General features: G+C 49.6%; 1 protein-coding gene and 1 long non-coding RNA gene across 2 annotated transcripts in view; both read right to left on the minus strand.

Annotated features, from left to right (window-relative positions):
- NIN (ninein) overlaps positions 1 to 24,383 on the minus strand; it is a 147,880-nt gene that overhangs the window by 14,535 nt on the left and 108,962 nt on the right. Inside the window, exons 22-26 of the mRNA XM_082229404.1 lie at positions 22,698 to 22,799; positions 21,520 to 21,683; positions 11,894 to 12,107; positions 10,734 to 10,883; positions 6,368 to 6,469 (exon numbers count right to left, since the gene is read on the minus strand). Coding sequence (XP_082085530.1) covers positions 6,368 to 6,469; positions 10,734 to 10,883; positions 11,894 to 12,107; positions 21,520 to 21,683; positions 22,698 to 22,799 — 732 coding nt within the window. The remainder of the gene's footprint in view (positions 1 to 6,367; positions 6,470 to 10,733; positions 10,884 to 11,893; positions 12,108 to 21,519; positions 21,684 to 22,697; positions 22,800 to 24,383) is intronic.
- Positions 4,279 to 6,318, minus strand: LOC309531225. The gene is made up of 3 exons (XR_014219147.1): positions 6,093 to 6,318; positions 4,696 to 5,444; positions 4,279 to 4,357 (listed from the first exon to the last, which is right to left on the minus strand). It is a non-coding gene; the product is annotated as an uncharacterized lncRNA (long non-coding RNA).

A 24,383-nucleotide genomic window follows, 5' to 3' on the forward strand; every position in this document is an offset into this window, starting at 1 on the left:
GCATGGCACTGAAGAGCTTTCTCTCTCACACACTCGTTCTCTCTCTCTCTCTCTTTCTTTCTCTCTCTCTCTCTCTCTCTCTCTCTCTCCATGCATGTGGGCTTATGGCAGTGGGAAAAGGTTTCCTCTACCTTCGCTGGCTACGTCAGGCAGAGCACTGCGCTCCTCTCTGCTAGCTCCAGCCACCGAGGTCTGGGCACAGGTTAGCCAGGAGTGGGGGGAAGCACAAGGGGGAGAGAGAAGGTTATGGGGCTTCCGAGGTAAGAAAGAGTCAAGGGAGAAATTTGCACGGGGGGGGGGGGAACGGCGAACCAAAGGACAAGGAATATTGCGCAGAAATCAGAAGAGCTGAGGTGGGGGAAGAGACACAAAAGGAGCATCATTTTCAGGTCCACGGCCCACAACAGAATAGCATACAGGTCAGGAATGGGGGAGCCCTGATAAACTACAACTCCCATCACCCACGATAGCTGGTCACAAGAGCATCTCTGCAAATGTAGTAAACAGGAACCTGATACTTTGGAGCATATTTTCTTTTCTTGTGATTTTGGCATTTATGCCAGAAGACAATTACAGTGGTGCCCCGCAAGACGAATGCCTCGCAAGACGGAAAACTCGCTAGAAAGAGTTTTCCGTTTTGGAGGTGCTTCGCAAAACGAATCTCCTATGGGCTTGCTTCGCAAGACGAAAATGCCTTGCGAGTTCCTGCTGGTTTCCCCCTCCCCCCCTTTTCCTAAGGTGCTAAGCCGCTTATCAGCTGATCCGATAAGCCGATAAGCCGCTAAAAGCTGTTAATAGCGCTAATCCTTGCTCCCCCTGGCGACTCATGGACTGAGCTTGTTGAGGGCTGGAATACCCAGCTCCTGGCAGCCATCGATGAGATCGCACCTAAGCGCCCTCTGCGACCCCGCAGAAACCGGGCTCCCTGGTTTACCGAGGAGCTTCGGAAAATGAAGCGGGACCTCAGACGGCTAGAGCGAGTATGGCGGGGTGCCCGTGACGGAGCCTCAAGAACATCTTATAGGGTTTTTATGAAAACCTATGAGATGGCAGTGAAGGCTGCTAAGAAGTCTTACTTCTCGGCCTCCATTGCATCCGCTAGCTCTCGCCCGGCGCAATTATTTAGTATAATTCGGTCTTTAATGTCCCTTGAAGGACAGCCAAATTTAAATAACAATCTGACACACAGCTGTGAGGCATTTGCGAGCTTTTTTGCGGAGAAGGTCCTGTTGCTCCGCCATGACCTCCCTGCCAATTTGGATACAATAAAGGAACTGGAGGCCCCTCGACTGTCCTCGGGTCCAGTATTGGACCACTTTGACCGGATATCTCCAGCCGATGTGGACAGATTCCTCCAAGCTGGAAAGCCCACCACCTGTCCTCTTGACCCGTGCCCGTCATGGCTGATTAGAGCGTGTCCAGACGAGGTGCGGGGCCCCCTGGGGGAAATCATCAATTTGTCCCTTGGCACCGGGATATTCCCAGGGGAACTGAAGGAGGCGGTGGTGCGTCCGCTCTTAAAGAAAACATCATTAGATCCCTCAGATCTATCCAATTACCGCCCGGTCTCGAATCTTCCATTCCTGGGTAAGGTGATTGAGAGAGTGGTTGCTGAACAGCTTGGTAGGTTTCTGGATGAAACATCTGCTCTGGACCCATTCCAGTCCGGCTTCCGCGCTGGTCATGGGACCGAGACGGCTCTGGTCGCCCTAACAGATGATCTCCGCAGGCAGCTGGATCGAGGCGGGTCAGGGCTGCTGATTCTTCTAGATCTGTCAGCAGCCTTTGACATGGTCGATCACGAACTCCTGGACCACCGCCTTGCCGACGTGGGGATCCAGGGCACAGTCCTTCAATGGCTGCGCTCGTTTCTCTCTGGTCGGGGACAGAGGGTGGCGCTTGGGGGGGAATTGTCATCACGCCACTCCTTGGTGTGTGGAGTGCCTCAGGGTGCGATACTCTCCCCGATGCTTTTCAACATCTTTATGCGCCCCCTCGCCCAGCTTGTCCGGAGTTTTGGGCTGGGTTGCCATCAGTATGCCGATGACACCCAACTCTATCTGTTGATGGACGGCCATCCTGACTCGGCCCCAGACACACTGACCAGATGTCTGGAAGCTGTGGCTGGATGGTTACGTGGGAGCCGGTTGAAGTTAAATCCTTCGAAGACAGAGGTCCTCTGGCTGGGACGGAGCGATATGGGATTGAGGGGGCAACTCCCGTCTCTTGCGGGGGTGCAATTAGTGCCAGCATCATTCGTGAAGAGCTTGGGTGTAATCTTCGATACCTCCCTCTCTATGGAGGCGCAGATTACAGCTATAACAAAGGCGGCATTTTTTCATCTCCGCCAAGCTAAGCAGTTGGCCCCTTATCTCTGTCGTCCTGACCTAGCCACTGTGATCCATGCGACGGTCACCTCCAGACTGGATTATTGTAACTCGCTCTACGTGGGGCTGCCCTTGAGACTGACCCAGAAACTCCAGCGGGTGCAGAATGCCGCGGCGAGACTCCTTATGGGGTCTTCGCTGCGAGAGCACATTCATCCGGTATTATACCAGCTGCACTGGCTCCCGGTGGAGTACAGGATCAGGTTTAAGGTGCTGGTTTTAACCTTTAAAGCCCTATACGGCCTAGGACCCTCGTACCTACGGGACCGCCTCTCCTGGTATGCTCCACAGAGAAACCTACGGTCTGCAAATAATAACATCCTCAAGGTCCCAGGCCTCAGAGAGGTTAGTCTGGCCTCAACTAGAGCCAGGGCCTTCTCGGCTGCAGCTCCAAACTGGTGGAATGCTCTGTCAAAAGAGACTAGGGCCCTGCGGGACCTGACATCTTTCCGCAGGGCCTGCAAGACAGAGTTGTTCCGCCAGGCCTTTGGTCAGGGCGCAGCCTGACTCCCTCCTCTGGCAACCTGCACATAATTCTGCATAATTGGTTGCCATCAATTTGATTTAATTAATTTTATAATGAAATATTTTTAGATTGTGTGATTATTTGACTGATTATTTGATTGTTGTTAGCCGCCCTGAGCCCGGCTTTGGCTGGGGAGGGCGGGATATAAATAAAAATTTATTATTATTATTATTATTAATCCGTCAATGGGCTTGCTTCGCAAGACGAAAAAACCGCTAGACGAAGAGAATCACAGAACGGATTCTTTTCGTCTTGCGAGGCACCACTGTATTAGAGGCCTTACAACTCAACAGGCTCAATTCTACGCTACCAACGGTTCAGGACCTGCTCTGGAACAGGAATGATAAAATAACTTTAATAGTGGCTGAATTTTTGAGCGCTGTCCATGTAGAAAGACTGAACCATTATCAAGAGATTTATTTGTTCTTAACTGATGGGTGATGTGGTAGTGTTGTGTTGTATTACTGGTGCAAATTGATTTTCTCTGGAGTTAAAGATCTGACTGGGACAAAGCTTGTTACGCTGAGCTCGTATTTTGCACCATTTGTATACGGTGTCTGTTTGATAATGTGTGGTTTGCTATGCCTAATAAAGGATATTTGAGTCGATAGCTGGTCATGGTGGAAGCTTGAGTCCAACCACAAGTTAGGTCTCCCTGCCACCGCTCAACACCGATGGCTGTGCTCTATACATGCAATGCTGTGCTCACAATCCGGCTTCTTCAAAACTTCACAGTGTCTTTCTTGTTCTGCCATCTCCCCCCAGATAAAGGCAACCAGCTCAAGTTAAGAAGAGCAGGATCAGGCCAGTGGACCACCTAGTGGTGGCATCCTGCTTGGCCAGTAGCCAAACAGATGCCGGTGGGAACCCTGGAAGCCGAATCAGAGCCGGATCCTGCCGTTTCCAGGAACTGGAATTCAGAAGCATTTTGCCTTGACGTTGGGGTGGAGCGTAGCCATCAAGACTAGCACCTGAAGGAGCTTCTCCAGCCCCATCGCCCAGCCCAGACGTGAAAATCCAGCTTTGGGGGCCTTCTGGCGGCTCCCCCACTTTGAGAAGTGAAGCCACAGAGAACCAGGCACAGGGCCTTCTCGGTGGTGGTGCCCGCCCTGTGGAATACCCTCCCCTCCAATGTCAAGGAAATAAACATCTATCTGACTTCTTTTAGAAGACAGCCGAAGGCAGCCCTGTACGGGGAGTTTTTTAATGTTTGCAGTTTTATGTGTTTTAATATTTTGTTGGAAGCCACCTGGGGCGGCTAGGACAACCTAGTCAGATGGGCGGCATATAAATAATAAAATTATTATTATTATTATTATTATTATTATTATTAACCACTGATAGCCTTATCCTCCCTGAATGTTCTTTTAAACCCATCCATGTTTCTTTTGCCTCTTCAAAGTGCTCTCACAGCCCTCAAACCAAGTCTTTCCTTCAGAGAAACCTTGGTACAGTGGTGCCTCGCAAGACAAAAAGAATCCGTTCTGTGATTCTCTTCGTCTAGCGGTTTTTTTCGTCTTGCGAAGCAAGCCCATTGAAGGATAGCGGATTAGCACTATTAGCGCTATTAGAGGCTTTTAGCGGCTTATCTGCTGATCGGATCAGCTGATAAGCGGCTTAGAAAAAGGGGGGGGGAGAAAAAAAACCAGCAGGAACTCGCAAGACATTGTTGTCTTGCGAAGCAAGCCCATAGGAGATTCATTTTGCGAAGCACCTCCAAAACGGAAAACTCTTTCGTCTAGCGAGTTTTCCGTCTTGCGAGGCATTCGTCTTGCGGGGCACCACTGTAAAGCCCTGGCAGAACCCATCTCACCAGAGTGTTAGCAAGATCCCCTTCATTTTGCTGGGCATTGGTGCCATAAATCAGGAAGTGTTCTGACTCTCCTTCCTCCTTTCAAGTTCTGCCCTGGCCTTAGTGTGGTGTAGTGGTTAAGATCGGTGGACTCGTAATCTGGGGAACCGGGTTCGCTTCCCCGCTCCTCCACATGCAGCTGCTGGGTGACCTTGGGCCAGTCACACTTCTCTGAAGTCTCTCAGCCCCACTCACCTCACAGAGTGTTTGTTGTGGGGGAGGAAGGGAAAGGAGAATGTTAGCCGCTTTGAGACTCCTTCGGGTAGTGATAAAGCGGGATATTAAATCCAAACTCTTCTTCTCCAAGGAAGAAAAGCTCACCACTTTCCGAGTGAGACTGTTCCACCGTTGAACAGCTCTCACTAACGTTCTTCCAGGTGTTTATGCCCAAGAAGATTAAGTTCAAAAACCGAGGTTCCACTGTACTGCCTTTCTACACAGAAGTCCCATGTACATATTTATCTTTTATCTATTTTTTTTACACATTTCACTAATTTTACAACCATTTTAACATTTCCAAACTTTACTTCCTTTCCCTTCTTTCTGTGGTTCCTTAAATTCTTTTTGAATATCTTCTGCATATCCAAATTAACTTAATTTGATCATTTATTCATCTAAATATATACTCTTATAAAATTGCAGGTTATTACAAGAATAATAAATGTAGATACAGTGGTGCCTCGCAAGACGAAATTAATTCATTCCGCAACTTTTTTCTTCTTGCGAGTTTTTCATCTTGCGAAGCACGGTTTTCCACAGGAATGCATTGAAAATCAATCAATGCGTTCCTATGAAGACCGTCCGGGGACAGAGGGAAAGCGCCGCATGCCTTCCCCTCTGTCCCCGGACCTGTCTAAAGCAAGGGGCGGCGGGGAAAAGATTGCTTCTCCCCGTTGCCTGCCCCGCAATCTCCGGGGACAGAGGGGAAGGCGCACGTGCCTTCCCCTCTGTCCCCAGAGATTGTGGGGCTGGCAACGGGGAGAAGCGATCTTCTCCCTGCCACCCCTTGCTTCAAAAGAGGTCCGGGGACAGCGGGGAAGACGCGCTGCGCTTCCCCGCTATCCCTGGAGCTTGCGGGACTGGCAACGGGGAGAAGCAATCTTCTCCCTGCCACCCCTTGCTTCAAAAGAGGTCCGGGGACAGCGGGGAAGACGCGCTGCGCTTCCCCGCTATCCCCGGAGCTTGCGGGGCAAGCTTCGTTTTGCGAAGCAAGCCCATAGGGAAATGCGTCTTGCGAAGCGGCTAAGAAAACGAAAAACTCCTTCGTCTAGCGAGTTTTTCGTCTTCCGAGGCGTTCGTCTTGCAGGGCACCACTGTATTTATCAACACTGGTAGCTGTAGACAGATCTGTCCTCCCTGATTCTGTCTATGTGAAGCTGGTGTGTTAATTCCTCTTTGGAAAACTCAGCCAAAGGCCTCTTCTTTAGCTGTTGTGGGAAAATCCATCTCATAAGGACTGTCATCTCATACAGCCCTGGAGTCCCCTTAGATCTGCAAGCTCAAATAAATAAACCCCTGGCCTAAATCCTCAAGCAAAACGATCCCCAGTTCATTTCTTTTCTGCAGAGCGGCATCAGCAACGCACCATCTACTGAAACAGACCTCCATCACCTGTTCGTCCCGTTTGACTTGCTTCTTCCGTAGGCCTTCGTTTTCCAGATTGACGGCTTCCAGCTCTCGCTCAAGGGAACTCATCTGGCTGATCTGTCGGGGGATTTAAGGCTCGTTTTAGGAAAGATGAGGACGGAGCGGGATTATTTCGTCTGGTTAGCTTGTTCCGCTGTGGCCAAGCACCGGTCTACGTCAAAATAGGTGAATTGCCTACAGGAGGATATTTCCCTGCATCCAGACTGCATTCCCTGCATTCCCTGCTCCCAATAAGAGCCAACATGTGCTCTAGGGGAGACGTTCTTGGAGCAAACTGGTTGCTCCACTGTGGATCCTCTGCATGGATCTGATGGAGGGGGCAGGGCTGAGGTACAGTCGTACCTTGGTTCTCAAATGGAATCTGTTCCGCGAGTCCGTTCGACTCTGAGAACCGTTCACAAACCAAGGCGCAGCTTCCCATTGATAGATAATTTATTACGGTCAAAGACCAGCTCGCATAACACAATAAAAGCAGCGTTCATAAAAATAAAATACCGTATTTTTTAGCTCTATAAGACGCACCAGACCATAAGGCGCACCTAGTTTTTGGAGGAGGAAAACAAGAAAAAATATTCGGAATCCCAGAAGCCAGAACAGCAAGAGGGATCTGGCTTCTGGGATAGCCTCTTGCTGTTCTGGCTTCTGGGATAGCCACGTGAAGCCTCTTCAGGGCAGCGGGATGAAGGCTCCCCATGCCCAGAAGAGTGGCTGCGCGTGGCTAAGGCAGAGGCCAGGACAGCAAGAGGGGCTCCGTTCCTGTCCTGAGGGAGAGCTGTGCTGCGCCCCTTCAGCAAAGCGGGAGGAGGAACAGAAGGGGCTCCGTTCCTCCTCCCGCTTTGCAGGAGAGGCGCTGCGCAGCTCTCCCTCTCTGCACAGTGCCATTTGCCGCATAAGACATACTCACATTTCCCCTTATTTTTTAGGAGGAAAAAAGTGTGTCTTATGGAGCGAAAAATACGGTATACAACCAGAGCAGATTGCAGCAATAACTCATAAGTTAAAATCGAGACGTATACATACACCCGTACAACTGAGATTTGGGCTACCATAAAAATTGACCCTGAGGCACCCCAAAGGGGCAACTTCAGCATTTCCCTAGTAAGCTATTTTATTCTAGAGGATGATCTGTGTCTACAAATCTGGGCGCAGAATCTGGCTACCAGCCAGGTCGTCTTGTGATCTTTGCCTAAGAGGAGAGAATTAAGTTTGGACTTGCAGCTTCCGATTGGCCGCAGGAGCTTCCTGCACTCAACTGGAAGCCGCGGTGGTCGTTCGGCTTCCGAAAAACATTCACAAACCAGAACACTCACTTCCGGGTTTGCGGCGTTCAGGAGCCAAAACCGAGTACCAAGGCATTTGAGAACCAAGGTACGACTGTACTGCTCACGTAAAGTAAGGTATGAAGCCAAAGAACACCCCATCCCAAAAGATGGCAACAGAGACATGAACTGAGAACGTAAGAGCAAAAAAAGAGAGCTTCGCTGCTGGATCAGGCAGACGGGCCATCAAGTCTAGCATCTTGGTCTCACAGTGGCGGACCATAGAATCATAGAGTTGGAAGAGACCACAAGGGCCATCGAGTCCAACCCCCTGCCAAGCAGGAAACACCATCAGAGCACTCCTGACATATGGTTGTCAAGCCTCTGCTTAAAAACCTCCAAAGTAGGAGACTCCACCACACTCCTTGGCAGCAAATTCCACTTTCGAACAGCTCTTACTGTCAGGAAGTTCTTCCTAATGTTTAGGTGGAATCTTCTTTCTTGTAGTTTGGATCCATTGCTCCGTGTCCGCTTCTCTGGAGCAGCAGAAAACAACCTTTCTCCCTCCTCTATGTGACACCCTTTTATATATTTGAACATGGCTATCATATCACCCCTTAACCTCCTCTTCTCCAGACCAGATGCCTGTGGAAAACCAGCAAGCAGGATCTGTGCACAAGAGCCCTCTCTCCTCCTGCAGTGTCCAGAAACTGGTATTCTGAAGCAGTGCTGACTCTGAATGTGGAGGCAGAGAATAGTCATAATGGTTAGGTAAAGGTAAAGGGACCCCTGACCATTAGGTCCAGTCGTGGCCGACTCTGGGGTTGCGGCGCTCATCGCGCTTTATTGGCCGAGGGAGCCAGCGTACAGCTTCTGGGTCATGTGGCCAGCATGACTAAGCCACTTCTGGCGAACCAGAGCAGTGCACGGAAAAGCCATTTACCTTCCCGCCGGAGCAGTACCTATTTATCTACTTGCACTGGCGTGCTTTCGAACTGCTAGGTGGGCAGGAGTTGGGACCGAGCAACGGGAGATCACCCCATCGCGGGGATTCGAACCGCCGACCTTCTGATCGGCAAGCCCTAGGCTCTGTGGTTTAACCCACAGCGCCACCCACATCCCGTCGTAATGGTTAGTAGCCATCAATAGCCCTCTCCTCCCTGAATCTCTAGGAAGTTCACAAGGAGTGTTAAGACAGGAGTCTTCTCTATCCCTCAACTTCTCCATCCCTCATCTTCTATAGAGCAACTGAAATTCAGAGCTATCCTGCCTTAGAACACGCAGGGCTGTATTCAGAAATGCTTCTTGTGAGCAGGTCCCTTGAAATTGAGGAACATCACTAAATTCCATCCATTCATTTAGAAAGGTCTACTACAGGGTGTTGAGATTTCCATTCCACCTCAAGGAGCAGATGTGTGGAACTCTTGCGTGTCACATGTCTGTTTACATTCCAGCACAGCTTGCTGGCAACTTCCGTTGTGTATAGCTTTTGTTTTTCCCCTTTCTCTCTGAGAAGACGAGAGAGAGAGTTGACATGTTTCTTTGTCCTGATTTATGATTAATAAATCGGTAGTTGTAGACAACATCTTAAAAAGCAAAGACATCACCTTGCCAACAAAGGTCCGTATAGTAAAAGCCATGGTTTTCCCAGTAGTGATGTATGGAAGTGAGAGCTGGACCATAAAGAAGGCTGATCGCCGAAGAATTGATGCTTTTGAATTATGGTGCTGGAGGAGACTCTTGAGAGTCCCATGGACTGCAAGAAGATCAAACCTCTCCATTCTGAAGGAAATCAGCCCTGAGTGCTCACTGGAAGGACAGATCGTGAAGCTGAGGCTCCAATACTTTGGCCACCTCATGAGAAGAGAGGACTCCCTGGAAAAGACCCTGATGTTGGGAAAGATGGAGGGCACAAGGAGAAGGGGACGACAGAGAATGAGATGGTTGGATGGTGTTCTTGAAGCTACTAGCATGAGTTTGATCAAACTGCGGGAGGCAGTGGAGGACAGAAGTGCCTGGCGTGCTCTGGTCCATGGAGTCACGAAGAGTCGGACACGACTAAACGACTAAACAACAACAAGTTGTAGCATGCTTCCAGAAGCCTCACGCCTATTCTGTGTGTGCAGTTCGATTTGCTGATAGTGTGCCCTGGCTTTGAATCCCGGGTCGCTGATTTATGTCAGAGCAGAGGCGATAGGTCTTCGCAGCGGGACGGCTGGAAAGAGACAGCCCAGCCAGGGCTAGCCAGCTGGCCTCCCGGTCCTCTGCATGTTGACACAGGGGTGCCCAAACTTTTTTCAGTTTCCAGATTTGATGAAGTGAACATGCATGAGGGCCGGCCAAAGTTGTTGACTGCCACAGGGGCTGGATTCAGCTGACCAGCAGGCCGGATTAGGCCCCTGAAACGGACTTTGGACATACCTGGTCTACTAAGACTTGCAGAACATCCAGGTGGTATTCAGCTACCTAACCACCCAGGTCAGTGGCCTTATCCCAGGCGAATCTAGCTACAAATCTGTAAACAGCAACTAGTTACCTGTGGCGAGCAAGGACCAGCCCCAGGTGACCAGCCCAGAAAACTATTGGAAACTGGAAGAGAGATGCATAGGTTTTTGACGAGGTGTGTGCTTGAGTGCTTATTTCCTTATAGTTGTTTTGATTTTGTGTGGAGTGCCCCACCTGGGTGGATGGAGCAGCCAAGTAATTTCGTTGTCCCCGAGAGGGGGCAATGACAATAAAGATATTATTATTATTATTATTATTATTATTATTATTATTATTATTATTATTATTCCTTTGAAGTTACCCAGGTGGCACAAATGCCACAGGCCTGTGTTACCATAAGCAGCAGAGTACAAACTTTTTTTTAGCATGCACAGATTTTGAAGAAAAAAAAGAACAAGATAATGCATTTGAAGACGGGACTAATTGAGTGTTCCTTGGGAACAATGTAAGGGTTTATTCGCCACCCCAGAACTTTTTGTATATGCTGCAAGCTGCTCAGAGGAGCTGGGGTACAAATAATAAAATTATTATTATTATTAGAACTGCCTGGAACTGACCTTCCAGTTGGCTGAGGCCAGCTCCTTCTGAAGCCTCTCGCATTCCCTCTTCAGGCTCGCTTTCTCCTGCTCAATGGCGTTCACGATCCCTAAGTGGCTTTGGTGTTTTAGATGCTTCTGGCTCAGGATGGTGGATTCCAGCTGACGGATCTGGCAAGAGAAGAGGCCAATTCACATGCTGTTTATAAGGATGTTGGGAGAAATGTGTGTGTGTGTGTGTGTGTGTGTGTGTGTGTGTGTGTGTGTGTATGTGTGTGTGTGTGTGTGTGTGTGTGTGTGTGTGTAGGGGAGACAAACCCACCAGGAAAGCATTGTAGGCTGGTCTGATGGCCAACTTTCATGAGCTGACTTTATGGGGAGTGTCCACACGCACAGCACAATCGCATCTTACATTTAACACACACAATTCCAACCCACAATTTCAACCCACAACAATCACATCTTACATTTAACACATACAGTTTCAACCCACAATTTCAACCACAACAACCGCATCTTACATTTAACACACACAATTTCAACCCACAATTTCAACCCACAACAATCGCATCTTACATTTAGCACACACAATCTCAACCCACAACAATCACATCTTACATTTAACACACACAATTTCAACCCACAACAATCACATCTTACATTTAACACATACAGTTTCAACCCACAATTTCAACCACAGCAACTGCATCTTACATTTAACACACACAATTTCAACCCACAACAATCACATCTTACATTTAACACACACAATTCCAACCCACAACAATCGCATCTTACATTTAACACACACAATTCCAACCCACAACAATCGCATCTTACATTTAACACACACAATTCCAACCCACAACAATCGCATCTTACATTTAACACACACAATTCCAAGCCGTACAAGGTCGAAGGTCAGCTGGTTGAAATTCCACAAGTTAAATGCAAGCAAGGCAGAAGTGCCTAAAGGCTCTTTTTGCACCGGGTTTCCCCAGCATGTGGCTCCACTCAAGGTTCTGCCTCCGGCCCTCCGCACCTCTGGCATGCGGCCCCCAGGAGGTTTCCCACAAGATCTGAGAAAGGCTCTCTATTCCTCCACGAGCAAGATATTTGCCAGCTAGATACGAGGACGGACGGGCACGACACGCACGCCTGGGAAGGCATTCCCCATTTACCTTCTCTCTGGAACGAGCGAGGTCTGAGCTGGCGCTCTGGAGCTCTTGCTGGAGCCTCTCGTTGTCCTGCCTCAAGAGCTGCTGGTCTTGCTTGGCCAGGAGACCCCCTTCGTCCCCCCAGCACAGCTGCTTCTGCTGGCTCTGCAGCCCCGCCGAATGCACGGCGGCTTCCAGGGCCCGATTCTGATGGCAAAGAGCACAGACGGCACAGGGTCACAGCGCCTGCGGCACATGGCTAGGGAGAGAAGGGCTGGCAGGGCCCGGGTTCCACACTGGCTCATTCTTGTAGCCAGGGATGATAATAATAATAATAATAATAATAATAATAATAATAATAATAATAATAATTTATTATTTGTACCCTGCCCATCTGGCTGGGTTTCCCCAGCCACTCTGGGCGGCTTCCACAAAGACCAAAAATACACTAAGATGTCACACGTTAAAAACTTCCTTGAACAAGGCTGCCTTCAGATGTCTTCTGAATGTCAGGTAGTTGTTTACCTCTGACATCTGATGGGGGGCGTTCCACAGGGCGGGCGCCACTACCGAGAAGGCCCTCTGCCTGGTTCTCTGTAACTTGGCTTCTCGCAGGGAGGGAAGCGCCAGAAGGCCCTCGGAGCTGGACCTCAGATTTCTGGGCTGAACGATGGGGGTGGAGACGCTGCTTCAGGTATCCTGGGCTGAGGCCGTTTAGGGCTTTAAAGGTCAGCACCAGCACTTTGAATTGTGCTCGGAAACGTACTGGGAGCCAATGTAGGTCTTTCTAGACCGGTGTTATATGGTCTCGGCGGCTGCTCCCACTCACCAGTCTAGCTGCCACATTCTGGATTAGTTGTAATTTCCAGGTCATCTTCAAAGGTAGCCCCACATAGAACACATTGCAGTAGTCCAAGCGGGAGATAACCAGAGCATGCACCACTCTGGTGAGACAGTCTGTGGGCAGGGAGGGTCTCATCCTGTGTACCAGATGGAGCTGGTAGACAGCTGCCCTGGACACAGAATTGACCTGCGCCTCCATAGACAGCTGTGAGTCCAGAATGACTCCCAGGCTGCACACTTGGTCCTTCAGGGACACAGTTACCCTATTCAGGACCAGGGAATCCCTCACACCCACCCGCCTCCTGTCCCTCAAAAACAGTACTTCTGTCTCGTCAGGATTCAACCTCAATCCGTTAGCTGCCATCCATCCTCCAACCCCCTCCAGACACTCACACAGACACCCCCTCCAGACACTCACCCTCCAGACACTCACACCTTCACCGCCTTCTTCATGCACTGCACAGTTAAACTGTGGAACTCCCTGCCACAGGAGGCAGCAATGGCCACCAACTCGGATGGCTTTAAAAAAGGACTGGACAAATTCATGGAGGAGAGGGCTATATCTCTTCTTAATTTTACTCTTCTTAATTTTTCCCTTATGCTGCTGTTCCAGGTCACATTCACTTGGGGAAGATAAATGCATGTGTTGCTGCTGCATTTGGCATAGTCTGTTTTGTGGAAAAGGACACAACATTGATTTCCTCCATTTGTGGTCCAAGATTAGAAACTTGTATTGTTTCAACGGGGACATCTCGATTTTATAGTTTCATTAGGCAGTGCAGAAATTGCTGAAGACCCTGAAGAAAACCTTGGGTAGAATTCAGAATGTTGCTAATGCGCTGCTGATTAGATTAGACCAAATTTCCCAGAATGGAGGCTTTCAAAATGCATTTCTACCGAACAACAATCCTCCCTTCACCACCCAAGATTGAAACATAAGGACTAAACATTCAGTAAAATTGTTTTTTGAATGCTTCTCTGAGAGTGGGCATTTACTGTAGAACAGTAATTTATTTCACCAATTGTTTGAATCCCAAAGTTTTATCTGTGAATCACCCTGAGACCCCTGGGTATAGGGTGGTATATAAATTCAATTAATAATAATAATAAAAAATAATAATAATAATAATAATAATAATAATAATAATAATAATAATAAATATCAATGACTACTAGCCATGAGGACTATTATCTCTTTCTGCAGCCAGAGGCAGCAAATCCTCTAGGCAGTGAAGGTCCTGTGTGAGTGTCTGGAGGCGGTTGGAGGATGGATGGCGACTAACAGATTGAGGTTGAATCCTGACAAGACAGAAGTACTGTTTTTGGGGGACAGGGGGCAGGCAGGTAGGGGGGACTCCCTGGTCCTGAGTGGGGTAACTGTGCCCCTGAAGGACCAGGTGCGCAGCCTGGGAGTCATTTTGGACTCACAGCTGTCCATGGAGGCGCAGGTCAACTCTGTGTCCAGGGTGACTGTCTAGTAGCTCCATCTGGTGCGCAGGATGAGACCCTACCTGCCTGCGCACTGTCTTGCCAGAGTGGTGCATGTTCTGGTTATCTCCCGCTTGGACTATTGCAATGCACTCTACGTGGGGCTACCTGTCAGGGAACTGACATCGGAGGAAAGGGAGGTGGAAGGGCTCACAGAGGCTGGGAGGGAGTCAGCAGCGAAAGCAGGGACCAGCAGGGGGAGAGAGGGTACTCTGGAGGAGGATCTCATGAATGCTGAGAGAGACGCAGCAGCCAAAGCAGGAACTAGCAGGGAAGAGGGAGGGATGAGGGACACGTCCAGCGAGAACAGCGGGGAGGTGTCAGAAGCTCCCATAGGGAGACCCATGCTTCGCCGGAAGCTGCCACGTCGTGAGTCCAGGAGACGCATTTCCGTTAAGGAGCTTCTATGCTGGAAGCGCTTCCGCAGACAGCCACTGTCAGACTCTACGAGTGACTAGAGCAGACATGTTTGAGGAGCTCTGTCACACACAGAGGTTTGTGGAGCCGCACAAACTCTGAGGGAGCACGATTTTACGCACAAGCAGCTAATCATCCCATCACAGCAGTCTGACAGTCTCTGTACGCTGCCTGTGCAGGAGAAAGCATCATGAGCGACCCAGCCGGAACCGAAGGAGCAGGGGTTGGAGCTGGTCCAAGCTTGGAAGAAAGATACCGAGCGTTGGAAGTCCAACTTGCGCTGCAGACGGCGAGGCTCGAGGAGAGAAGGGCTCAGGATGCAGACAAGAAGGGGAGAGCTACCCAGTTCACCAGAAAGGTACCAGGATTGGTGCAGAAGTTTGGGGGGGACCCCAAGGACTACCATGCCTTTAGGACAGAGATGCAATATGCCCTTAATGTGCAGTTTGATGAGTTCCCTGATGAGGAATCGCGAGTTGCGTTCGTGATTGGGCATCTTGAGAGGGGGGCGAGGGACTGGGTTAGACCCCTGATGGCAACGCACAATGACGTCTTAAAGGACACTATGAAGTTCTTTCGTGCAATGGATATCATGTTTTCCAGCGATATTGAGGAAGGGGTGGTGCGCAGACAGCTAATGGCTTGCAAGCAGGGAAGCCGATCTGTCCGTGAGTACTGGACTGAGTTTACCATGCTGGTTCACAGATTGGGGTGGGATTTATCGGCGGCACCCATTCAGATGCTATTTGAAGAAGGTCTTTCTTCGGCTGTGAAAGACGAACGGTCCCGGAGCCCCAGGGCGGTGTCTATGGATCAGCTGACCAAATCTGCGCTGACCATAGGAGCGCGCCAGGAGGCAAGAGCCTTGGAGAGGCGGGAAGGGAGAGGGGAACGTTGGAAGGAGTTCCGCATTCCAGACATTCCTGAGCCAGCTTTCCCGCCGGCAGAGCCGATGGAAATCGGAACAGCGCGCGCGCGCGCAGTTTCAAAGCCCAGTGAGGGGGCTAAGAAGGAGGGAAAGGGCGCCCGGAAATGCTATCTCTGCCAACAGCCAGGCCACTTTGCCAGAGTCTGCCCCCAGAGGAAGGAATGGCAAGGGATGGTGGGAGCTGTTGAGGGAGGAGAGCAGGGAGAAACGGAGCAGGTAAAAGCCAACGCCTGGTTGCCACAGTCGGGGCACTGCAGCCAGGCCAAAGAGCAGTGAAAGTGCCCGTGCCAGAAGCTCCTCAACCTGCTCTAGTGATTGAAGTGTCGCTAGAGCTGCAAAATGGACACCCCCTAAAAATAAAGGCGCTGTTGGACTCAGGCAGCTCCTGCAATTTTATGAGCAAGGAGTTTGCTGCTGAACACCAGATACAGACGATCCCTTTAAGCAACCCCCTGCAGGTGACCACGATCGATGGCAGGGAGTTGTTGGGAGGAGGAGTCAGCTTGCAGACCGTCCCAATGATAATGAGGGTGGCAAGGCACACAGAACTGATAGCGTTTAATGTGGCCACCTTGGGAGGCGCTCCCATTATTTTGGGAATGAGCTGGCTAGCGCTACATGATCCGCTGGTGGGCTGGCATCAAAGAGTGGTTTCCTTTGGTTCAGCACATTGCTTAGAGCACTGCAAAGGGGAAAAGGGTTCAGCAGGGGCCCAAGCCACCCTAGCAGGGACTGAAGTAATGGAGAAGGTGAAGGTACCACCACAGTATGCAGATCTCAGCGACGTGTTCAGCGAGAAGGAAGCTGACCAACTACCCCCGCATAGGCCCTTTGATTGCCAGATCAATTTACTCCCTGGAGCACAGCTTCCTGTAGGCAAGTTGTATGCCATGTCAGACAGAGAGATGCAGGAGTTGCGAGAGTTCATTGACAAGAACCTGAAGAGAGGCTTCATCAGAGAGTCCAAAGCAGCGGGGGGTAGCCCAGTGTTTTTTGTGGATAAAAAGCACACGGACAAGCCGAGACTTGTATGTGATTTCAGGCGGTTAAATGCAGTGACAGAACCAGTGGCTTTCCCTATGCCCAGGATTGATGATATTTTGACCAGGGTGCGGAAGGGAAAGATTTTTACAAAGCTGGATCTAAGGGGGGCGTACAACCTGATACGTATAAGGAAAGGGGATGAATGGAAAACCACCATGTTCACCCCTTTGGGGGCATTTGAATATCTCGTTATGCCTTTTGGATTACAAGCAGGCTCAGCGTGCTTTCAATCGTTTATGAACCACGTACTGGGTCCTTTGCTCTACAAGAATTGTGTGGCCTTCCTAGATGATGTGTTGGTGTATTCGGAGAATGAGGAGCAACATGTGAGAGACGTCAGGGAAGTGTTGAGCAGGCTGCAAGCCAACAGGCTGTGGGTGAAACTGGAGAAGTGTCAGTTTCATACCAAGGAGGTGGAATTCCTGGGGTACCTCCTGTCAGACAAGGGATTGGCCATGGATCCCGGCAAGGTTCAGGCAGTGCTGGAATGGAAAACACCCAAAACCAAGAAGGATGTGCAGAGGTTCCTAGGGTTTGGAAACTTTTATCGTAAGTTCATCCGAAACTTCGCCCACCTGACGGCGCCCATTACGGACTGTCTCAGCAGTAAAAAGAAGTTTGTTTGGACTGCGGAGGCGGAGCGAGCGTTTGAGGAACTGAAAAGGGCCTTCGCCTCTGAAGGACAACTTCTGCATGTGGATTTACAAAAAAAGCTGAGGGTCGAAACAGACGCATCTGACAGAGCCATAGGGGCGGTGCTTCTTCTTCTGCAGCCAGGGAAGGAGTCAGAGTGGCGACCGTGTGCCTTCTTTTCGCGAAAGCTGAACAAATCCGAGAGGAACTACACGGTGTACGACCGGGAACTTCTTGCTATTCATGAGGCTTTCCGGAGATGGAGGCACCTGCTAATTGGTGCACAACATAAGGTGCAAGTGTGCACGGACCATAAGAATCTAGAGTATTGGAGAACTGCGCGAGTGCTCAACCAACGGCAGTTGAGATGGGCCCAGGAGTTCTCCAAATTTAACTTTGAGATTTGTTATGTGCCAGGCCCAGAGAACGTTAGGGCGGACGCTCTCTCACGCAAACCTGAATATTTGGAGGGGGAGGGAGCACCCGAAGAGACCCATGTCATTCCAGAGGACCGTTGGGTGTGTGGGGCGGCATTGGTGGGGCAAAGGGAATTGGTAGAGGGAACGGTGCATGATGAATACGCCCAGGACAAACTCAGGGGTCTCAGGAGGGAGGGAGACAAACCCGGGGGTTTTGAGGAGAGAAACGGGGCGTTGTACTACAAGGGAGCGTTATATATACCTGAAGGTGAATTGAGGGAGAAGGTACTCAAGCAACTGCACGATAGCCCCACAGCAGGGCATTTTGGGCAACACAAAACCATGTGGCTGGTTACCAGGGAATTTTGGTGGCCCAAGGTCAGGGAAGATGTGCGGGAGTATGTGAGAGGGTGTGACCAATGCCAACGAGCCAAGGGGGAGAGGCGGGCACCGGCAGGTTTATTAGAACCACTACCCACACCTGAAAGACCATGGGAAACAGTGGCAATAGATTTCATGACTGATCTGCCAAGGTCCAGAGGGAAAACAGCCATCAAGGTTGTGGTAGACCTGTTAACCAAAATGGCCCACTTTATAGCCTGCTCACATGCGGTCACAGCAGAAGAAACCGCTAAATTGTTTGTAGAAAATGTGTTTAGGTTGCACGGCGCCCCCTTGAGGGTGGTTTCAGACCGAGGGAAACAATTTACTTCCAGGTTCTGGAGGAAGCTCATGAGCTTACTGCATGTGGAGGTTAATTTCTCAACTGCCCGGCATCCAGAAACCAACGGGCAGGCGGAAAGAGCTAATGGTGTCCTCCAGCAATATTTGAGGTGTTATGTGAATGACAGAGAGAATGATTGGGTGGAGAAGCTGGCGTTGGCAGAATTTGCCTGCAACAATGCAGAGAACGTGTCCACGGGGATGAGCCCCTTTTTGGCTAATCACGGGTGCCATCCCCGAGCCTTCCCAGGGGGGGAAGGGGAGAACTGGAGCGTTCCAGCTGCAGAACAGTTCGTTGAAGAAATGGAAGCGATCCATCGCCAGCTCCAACTTAACTTAAACAGGGCTAAGGAGGAATATAAGAGGCAGGCAGACAAAAACAGAAGGGAAGGTGAAAGCATTAGGGTGGGGGACCAGGTGTGGCTGTCAACCCAAGGGTTACCATTCAAAGGGGGTTGTAAGAAGTTAAGACCCAAAAGGCTGGGCCCATTTGAAGTCACGCAGCAGGTCAACCCAGTGGCTTTCAGACTCCGGTTACCGAACCACATGAAGCTGCACCCAGTTTTCCACAGGTCGTTGCTGTCACCGTATAAAGGGGACAGAGAAGGGAGGGTCAATAGGGGACCAGCAATGGAGGAGAAGGAACACAGCTACCATGTAGCAGAGATTCTCGATTCCAGGTGGAAGGGAGATCAAGTAGAGTATTTGGTAATGTGGGAAGGGGAGCCGGAGTCGGAAAACACCTGGGTCATGGCAGAGGATGTAGATGACGAGGTTTTAATAGAAACTTTTCATCAGAGATTCCCACGTAAACCTCAGCCAGTGGCGAGGTTCCGGAGGGAATACTTTGCCACCACCGACGAAGAAGAAGAGTTGGAGGGGTTCTCTGATTCCGAGGTGGAGGAGGATTCAGCGAGCCGGAACGAAGACCGATGGAGGGAAATGTTCGAGACGTCTGAAGATGACGAGGATTCTTTTCGGGGTTTTATCTCCTCACCGCCCAGAGGAGAGAGTATGGGCGGGGGGGAAGGGGGCCCTGGAGGGGAGGTGGATGTCAGGGAACTGACATCGGAGGAAAGGGAGGTGGAAGGGCTCACAGAGGCTGGGAGGGAGTCAGCAGCGAAAGCAGGGACCAGCAGGGGGAGAGAGGGTACTCTGGAGGAGGATCTCATGAATGCTGAGAGAGACGCAGCAGCCAAAGCAGGAACTAGCAGGGAAGAGGGAGGGATGAGGGACACGTCCAGCGAGAACAGCGGGGAGGTGTCAGAAGCTCCCATAGGGAGACCCATGCTTTGCCGGAAGCTGCCACGTCGTGAGTCCAGGAGACGCGTTTCCGTTAAGGAGCTTCTATGCTGGAAGCGCTTCCGCAGACAGCCACTGTCAGACTCTACGAGTGACTAGAGCAGACATGTTTGAGGAGCTCTGTCACACACAGAGGTTTGTGGAGCCGCACAAACTCTGAGGGAGCACGATTTTACGCACAAGCAGCTAATCATCCCATCACACTACCTTTGAAGGTGACCCAGAAACTACAACTAATCCAGAATGCGGCTGCTAGACTGGTGACTGGGAGCGGCCGCCGAGACCACATAACACCGGTCTTGAAAGACCTACATTGGCTCCCAGTACGTTTCAGAGCACAATTCAAAGTGTTGGTGTTGACCTTTAAAGCCCTAAATGGCCTCGGCCCATTATACCTGAAGGTGCGTCTCCACCCCCACCATTCTACCTGGACACTGAGGTCCAGCTCCGAGGGCCTGCTGGCGGTTCCCTCATTGTGAGAAGCGAGGTTACAGGGAACCAGGCAGAGGGCCTTCTCGGTGGTGGCACCCGCCCTGTGGAACGCCCTCCCACCAGATGTCAAAGAGATAAACAACTACCAAACTTTTAGAAGTTCTTCCTAATGTTTAGGTGGAATCTTCTTTCTTGTAGTTTGGATCCATTGCTCCGTGTCCACTTCTCTGGAGCAGCAGAAAACAACCTTTCTCCCTCCTCTATGTGACATCCTTTTATATATTTGAACATGGCTATCATATCACCCCTTAACCTCCTCTTCTCCAGGCTGAACATGCCCAGCTCCCTTAGCCGTTCCTCATAAGCCATCGTTTCCAGGCCTTTGGTTGCCCTCCTCTGGACACGTTCCAGTTTGTCAGTGTCCTTTTTGAACTGTGGTGCCCAGAACTGGACACAGTACTCCAGGTGAGGTCTGACCAGAGCAGAACCTCACCTGGAGTACTGTGTCCAGTTCTGGAGTACTGTGTCCAGTTCTGATCTCTGCCAGCGGTTTCTAGATCAACTCTGCATCCCCAAATGGAAACCAGAGTTGGAGGTCATACATTTTCTATTACTGGGGAATGATCAGGAGCTCATCAAATTAGTGGCTAAATATCTTTATTTGTTTTTTTGTCGCAGAAGCACATTGCAGACGTCTGAACTCCCTGGAGACCTAGAGATGTAACGTTAGACTTTTTCGCCTCTTTTCATTTGACAAATGTTCTGTGACGTTGGGGAGGTGGTAATTCTGTCCTGATTTACTATGGATGTTTGTAAAGGTAGAGGGACCCCTGACCAACAGGTCCAGTCGTGGCCGACTCTGGGGTTGCAGCGCTCATCTCGCTTTATTGGCCGAGGGAGCAGGCGTACAGCTTCCAGGTCATGTGGCCAGCAGGACTAAGCCGCTTCTGGTGAACCAGAGCAGCGCACGGAAACGCTGTTTACCTTCCCACTGGAGTGGTACCTATTTATCTACTTGCACTTTGACATGCTTTCGAACTGCTAGGTGGGCAGGAGCAGGGACTGAGCAATGGGAGCTCACCCCATCGCGGGGATTCGAACCGCCGACCTTCCGATCGGCAAGTCCTAGGCTCTGTGCTTTAACCCACAGCGATGCCAATAAAAGGTTTGATGATGAGATGATGAGAATATAAAGAGAGTACATGGGAACCATAAAGAGCTGCCTTGCGCTGAGCCGGGCCACTGGCCCAGCCAGTCATCTCTACACGGACTGGCAGCAGCTATCCAGAGTTTCCGCTGCAACGACCCTGTCAGGTAAGTTAGGCTGAGAGTGAGCAGCTGGTCCGAGGTCTCACCCACAGAGCTTTGTGGGGCTTTGAACCCTGGTCTCCCAGTCCCCAACCCAGCACTCTAACCACTACGCAACACTGCCTCTTGATGTAGCATTGCTGTAAACTCTCACCTTCTGCGCACATCTGTTCAGCTCCTCGCTGAGAGCTTCCTTCTCTTTCAAAAGCTTCTCGTTTTTCACAAGGACGCCGGAAATCTCATTCTGGAGGTCAGAGAGGTCCGGGCACCTGGTAATCTGTGGAAGGCAGATATGTTTCAAACTGGGGGCACCGGGTTCTTCTCTGTGCCCTCCCCAGGCTGCACTGCCATGGCAGACCACGAGGATGGTCAGCAAGGGAATCTATACATTTTAGAAAATACTTGTAAATATTCCTAATGCACAGGGGTGGTTCGTACACCCATGGGCATCCCTTGGTGGATTTGCATCACTTGGATTTATAGTATTGCCCCTAGAGCCAGGCAAATATGTCAGTTTTGGTGTCTCTCATTTCTCCAAGCTTAAAATTTAGTCCTCCACAATTCACCGTCAGATTGCGTTAAAAAGAAATCTCATGAAAATTCAACATCATTTTTGTGTGAATTTCCAATATATACTTCTTCAATCCAAGCTGGAGCAATACATGCATTTTGGCAAGGCAATTTCCCCTAATAAAACACATTTTTTGCAGGTTGTGTTCACTCATATATGTCATCTTATGTCCGCTTCACCCTGGAATATCCATCTTTGTACACATTACCCGGCAGCACTGCAAAATTTGGAAAAGTGCAAATTTTGAAAGATGGGTGTGTTTCGGTCCGTCTGTTTCAGAGAGTGCAAATTAGGTACACTCAGACTTGGGTTCCTGTTGGGCACTTTCCTTTACAGGTGAAACTCGGAAAATTAGAATATATTGCTCTATTTGCAGTCCTTGTTTTGCTGATTTCATTTAATGTTCTAATTTTCTGAGATTGTTAATTTGGGGTTTTCATCAGCTGCATGCCATAATCATCACAATTATAACAAATAAAGGCTTGACATATCTTGCTTTGAATGTCATGAGCCTATCTCATATATTAGTTTAACCTTTTAAGTTGAATTAGTGAAATAAATGAACTTTTCCATGATATTCTAATTTTCCGAGTTTCACCTGTATATTTCTGGGTCTTGGCTTTTATTCAATATTCCTACCTGGGTAATGAACTGCTTGTGTGGCTTCTCATGACACCCCTCACCTGCCATTGCCCCTCCCGCACCCTTGAGAAGGCTTACCTGCTTTCCCTTTTGCAGCTCCTCCTTGAGGAAGAAGTTCTCCTGCTCCAGAGCAAGGCCCTGAGCCCTGAGCTGAGACAGCTCCATCTCCAGCGCCGAGGACTGGGAGAAAAGCAGCAGGAAAAGTTAGGATGGCCTATCCTGCCCACGGCTCGTTTACATATACATTGCGCACAAATAGACTGGAAAGAGAAGCTGCTGAATTGCAACTCATTACCAAACTTAAAACCATGGAGAGACCTGGTCTGAACAGAGACATTGGATTCTTATCTCATTATACATGACTAAGCCATTTCTCACCTTCTCACCCCTTGCCTTTTCCTGTAAGACCTATTGCAGTCGTTAAGAGTCGTCAACAGGCTCATCTCAGCCATCTGCCAATCTCCCATTCCCACCACCCTTCTGAGTAATACCCCTCCCCACCTTCTCACTATATAGAAGGATCTGGCAACTTCTGTTTCAGTGTATCTGAAGAAGTGTGCATGCACACGAAAGCTCATACCAAGAACTAACTTAGTTGGTCTTTAAGGTGCTACTGGAAGGAATTTTTTTTTATTATTGCGCACAAAGACACACGTATAAAATGTTCAACTAAAGAAGAAAGGCAAGAAAAACTGATGGACTACGCTGAAATGGGAGAGCTAATTGAAAAATTTAGAGAGAAGGACAATAGAGACTTTAAAAAGACTGGGAACCATTTATGTTGTTTTTATAGAAACATTGTAAAGAAACAAAATACAGTCATACCTCGGGTTACAGACACTTCAGGCTGTGGGTTATGGACTGCCGAAACTCGGAAGTACCGCAACAGGTTACAGTGGTGCCCCGCAAGACGAATGCCTCGTAAGACAGAAAACTCGGTAGACGAAAGAGTTTTCCGTTTGGGAGGCGCTTCGCAAAACGAATCTCCTATGGGCTTGCTTCGCAAGACGACAATGTCTTGCGAGTTCCTGCTGGTTTTTTTTCCTCCCCCCCCCTTTCCTAAGCCGCTAAGCCGCTTATCAGCTGATCCGATCAGCAGATAAGCCGCTAAAAGCCGCTAATAGCACTAATCCGCTAATCCGTCAATGGGCTTGCTTCGCAAGACGAAAAAACCGCTAGACAAAGAGAATCACAGAACGGATTCTTTTCGTCTTGCGAGGCACCACTGTACTTCCGGGTTTTGGCAGTCATGCATGCTCAGAAGCACTAAATTGCAACCTGCGTGTGTGCAGACGCGCCACTGCGGGTTGCGAACGTGCATCCCGCACAGATCACGTTCGCAACCCGAGCATCCACTGTAAAAAAATTCCTTCCAGTAGCACCTTAGAGACCAACTAAGCTAGTTATTGGTATGAGCTTTCGTATGCATGCACATTTCTTCAGATACACTGAAACAGAAGTCACCAGACTCTTATATATGGTGAGAGGGTGGGGAGGGGTATTACTCAGAAGGGGGGTGGGAATGGGTAATTGGCTGATAGGTGTGGTAAACCTTTTAACGACTGCAATTAGTCTTAAAGGAAAAAGCAAGGGGTGAGGTGGCTAATAATAGCTTTATCATGTATAATGAGATAACAATCCAATGTCTCTGTTCAGACTAGGTCTCTCCATGGTTTTAAGTTTGGTAATAGGTTGCAATTCAGCAACTTCTCTTTCCAGTCTATTTCTGAAATTCTTTTGTAATATGACAGCTACTTTGAGATC

The sequence above is a fragment of the Podarcis vaucheri genome (assembly GCF_965113315.1).
Source record: "Podarcis vaucheri genome assembly, chromosome: 1".
Classification (NCBI taxonomy): Eukaryota; Metazoa; Chordata; class Lepidosauria; order Squamata; family Lacertidae; genus Podarcis; species Podarcis vaucheri.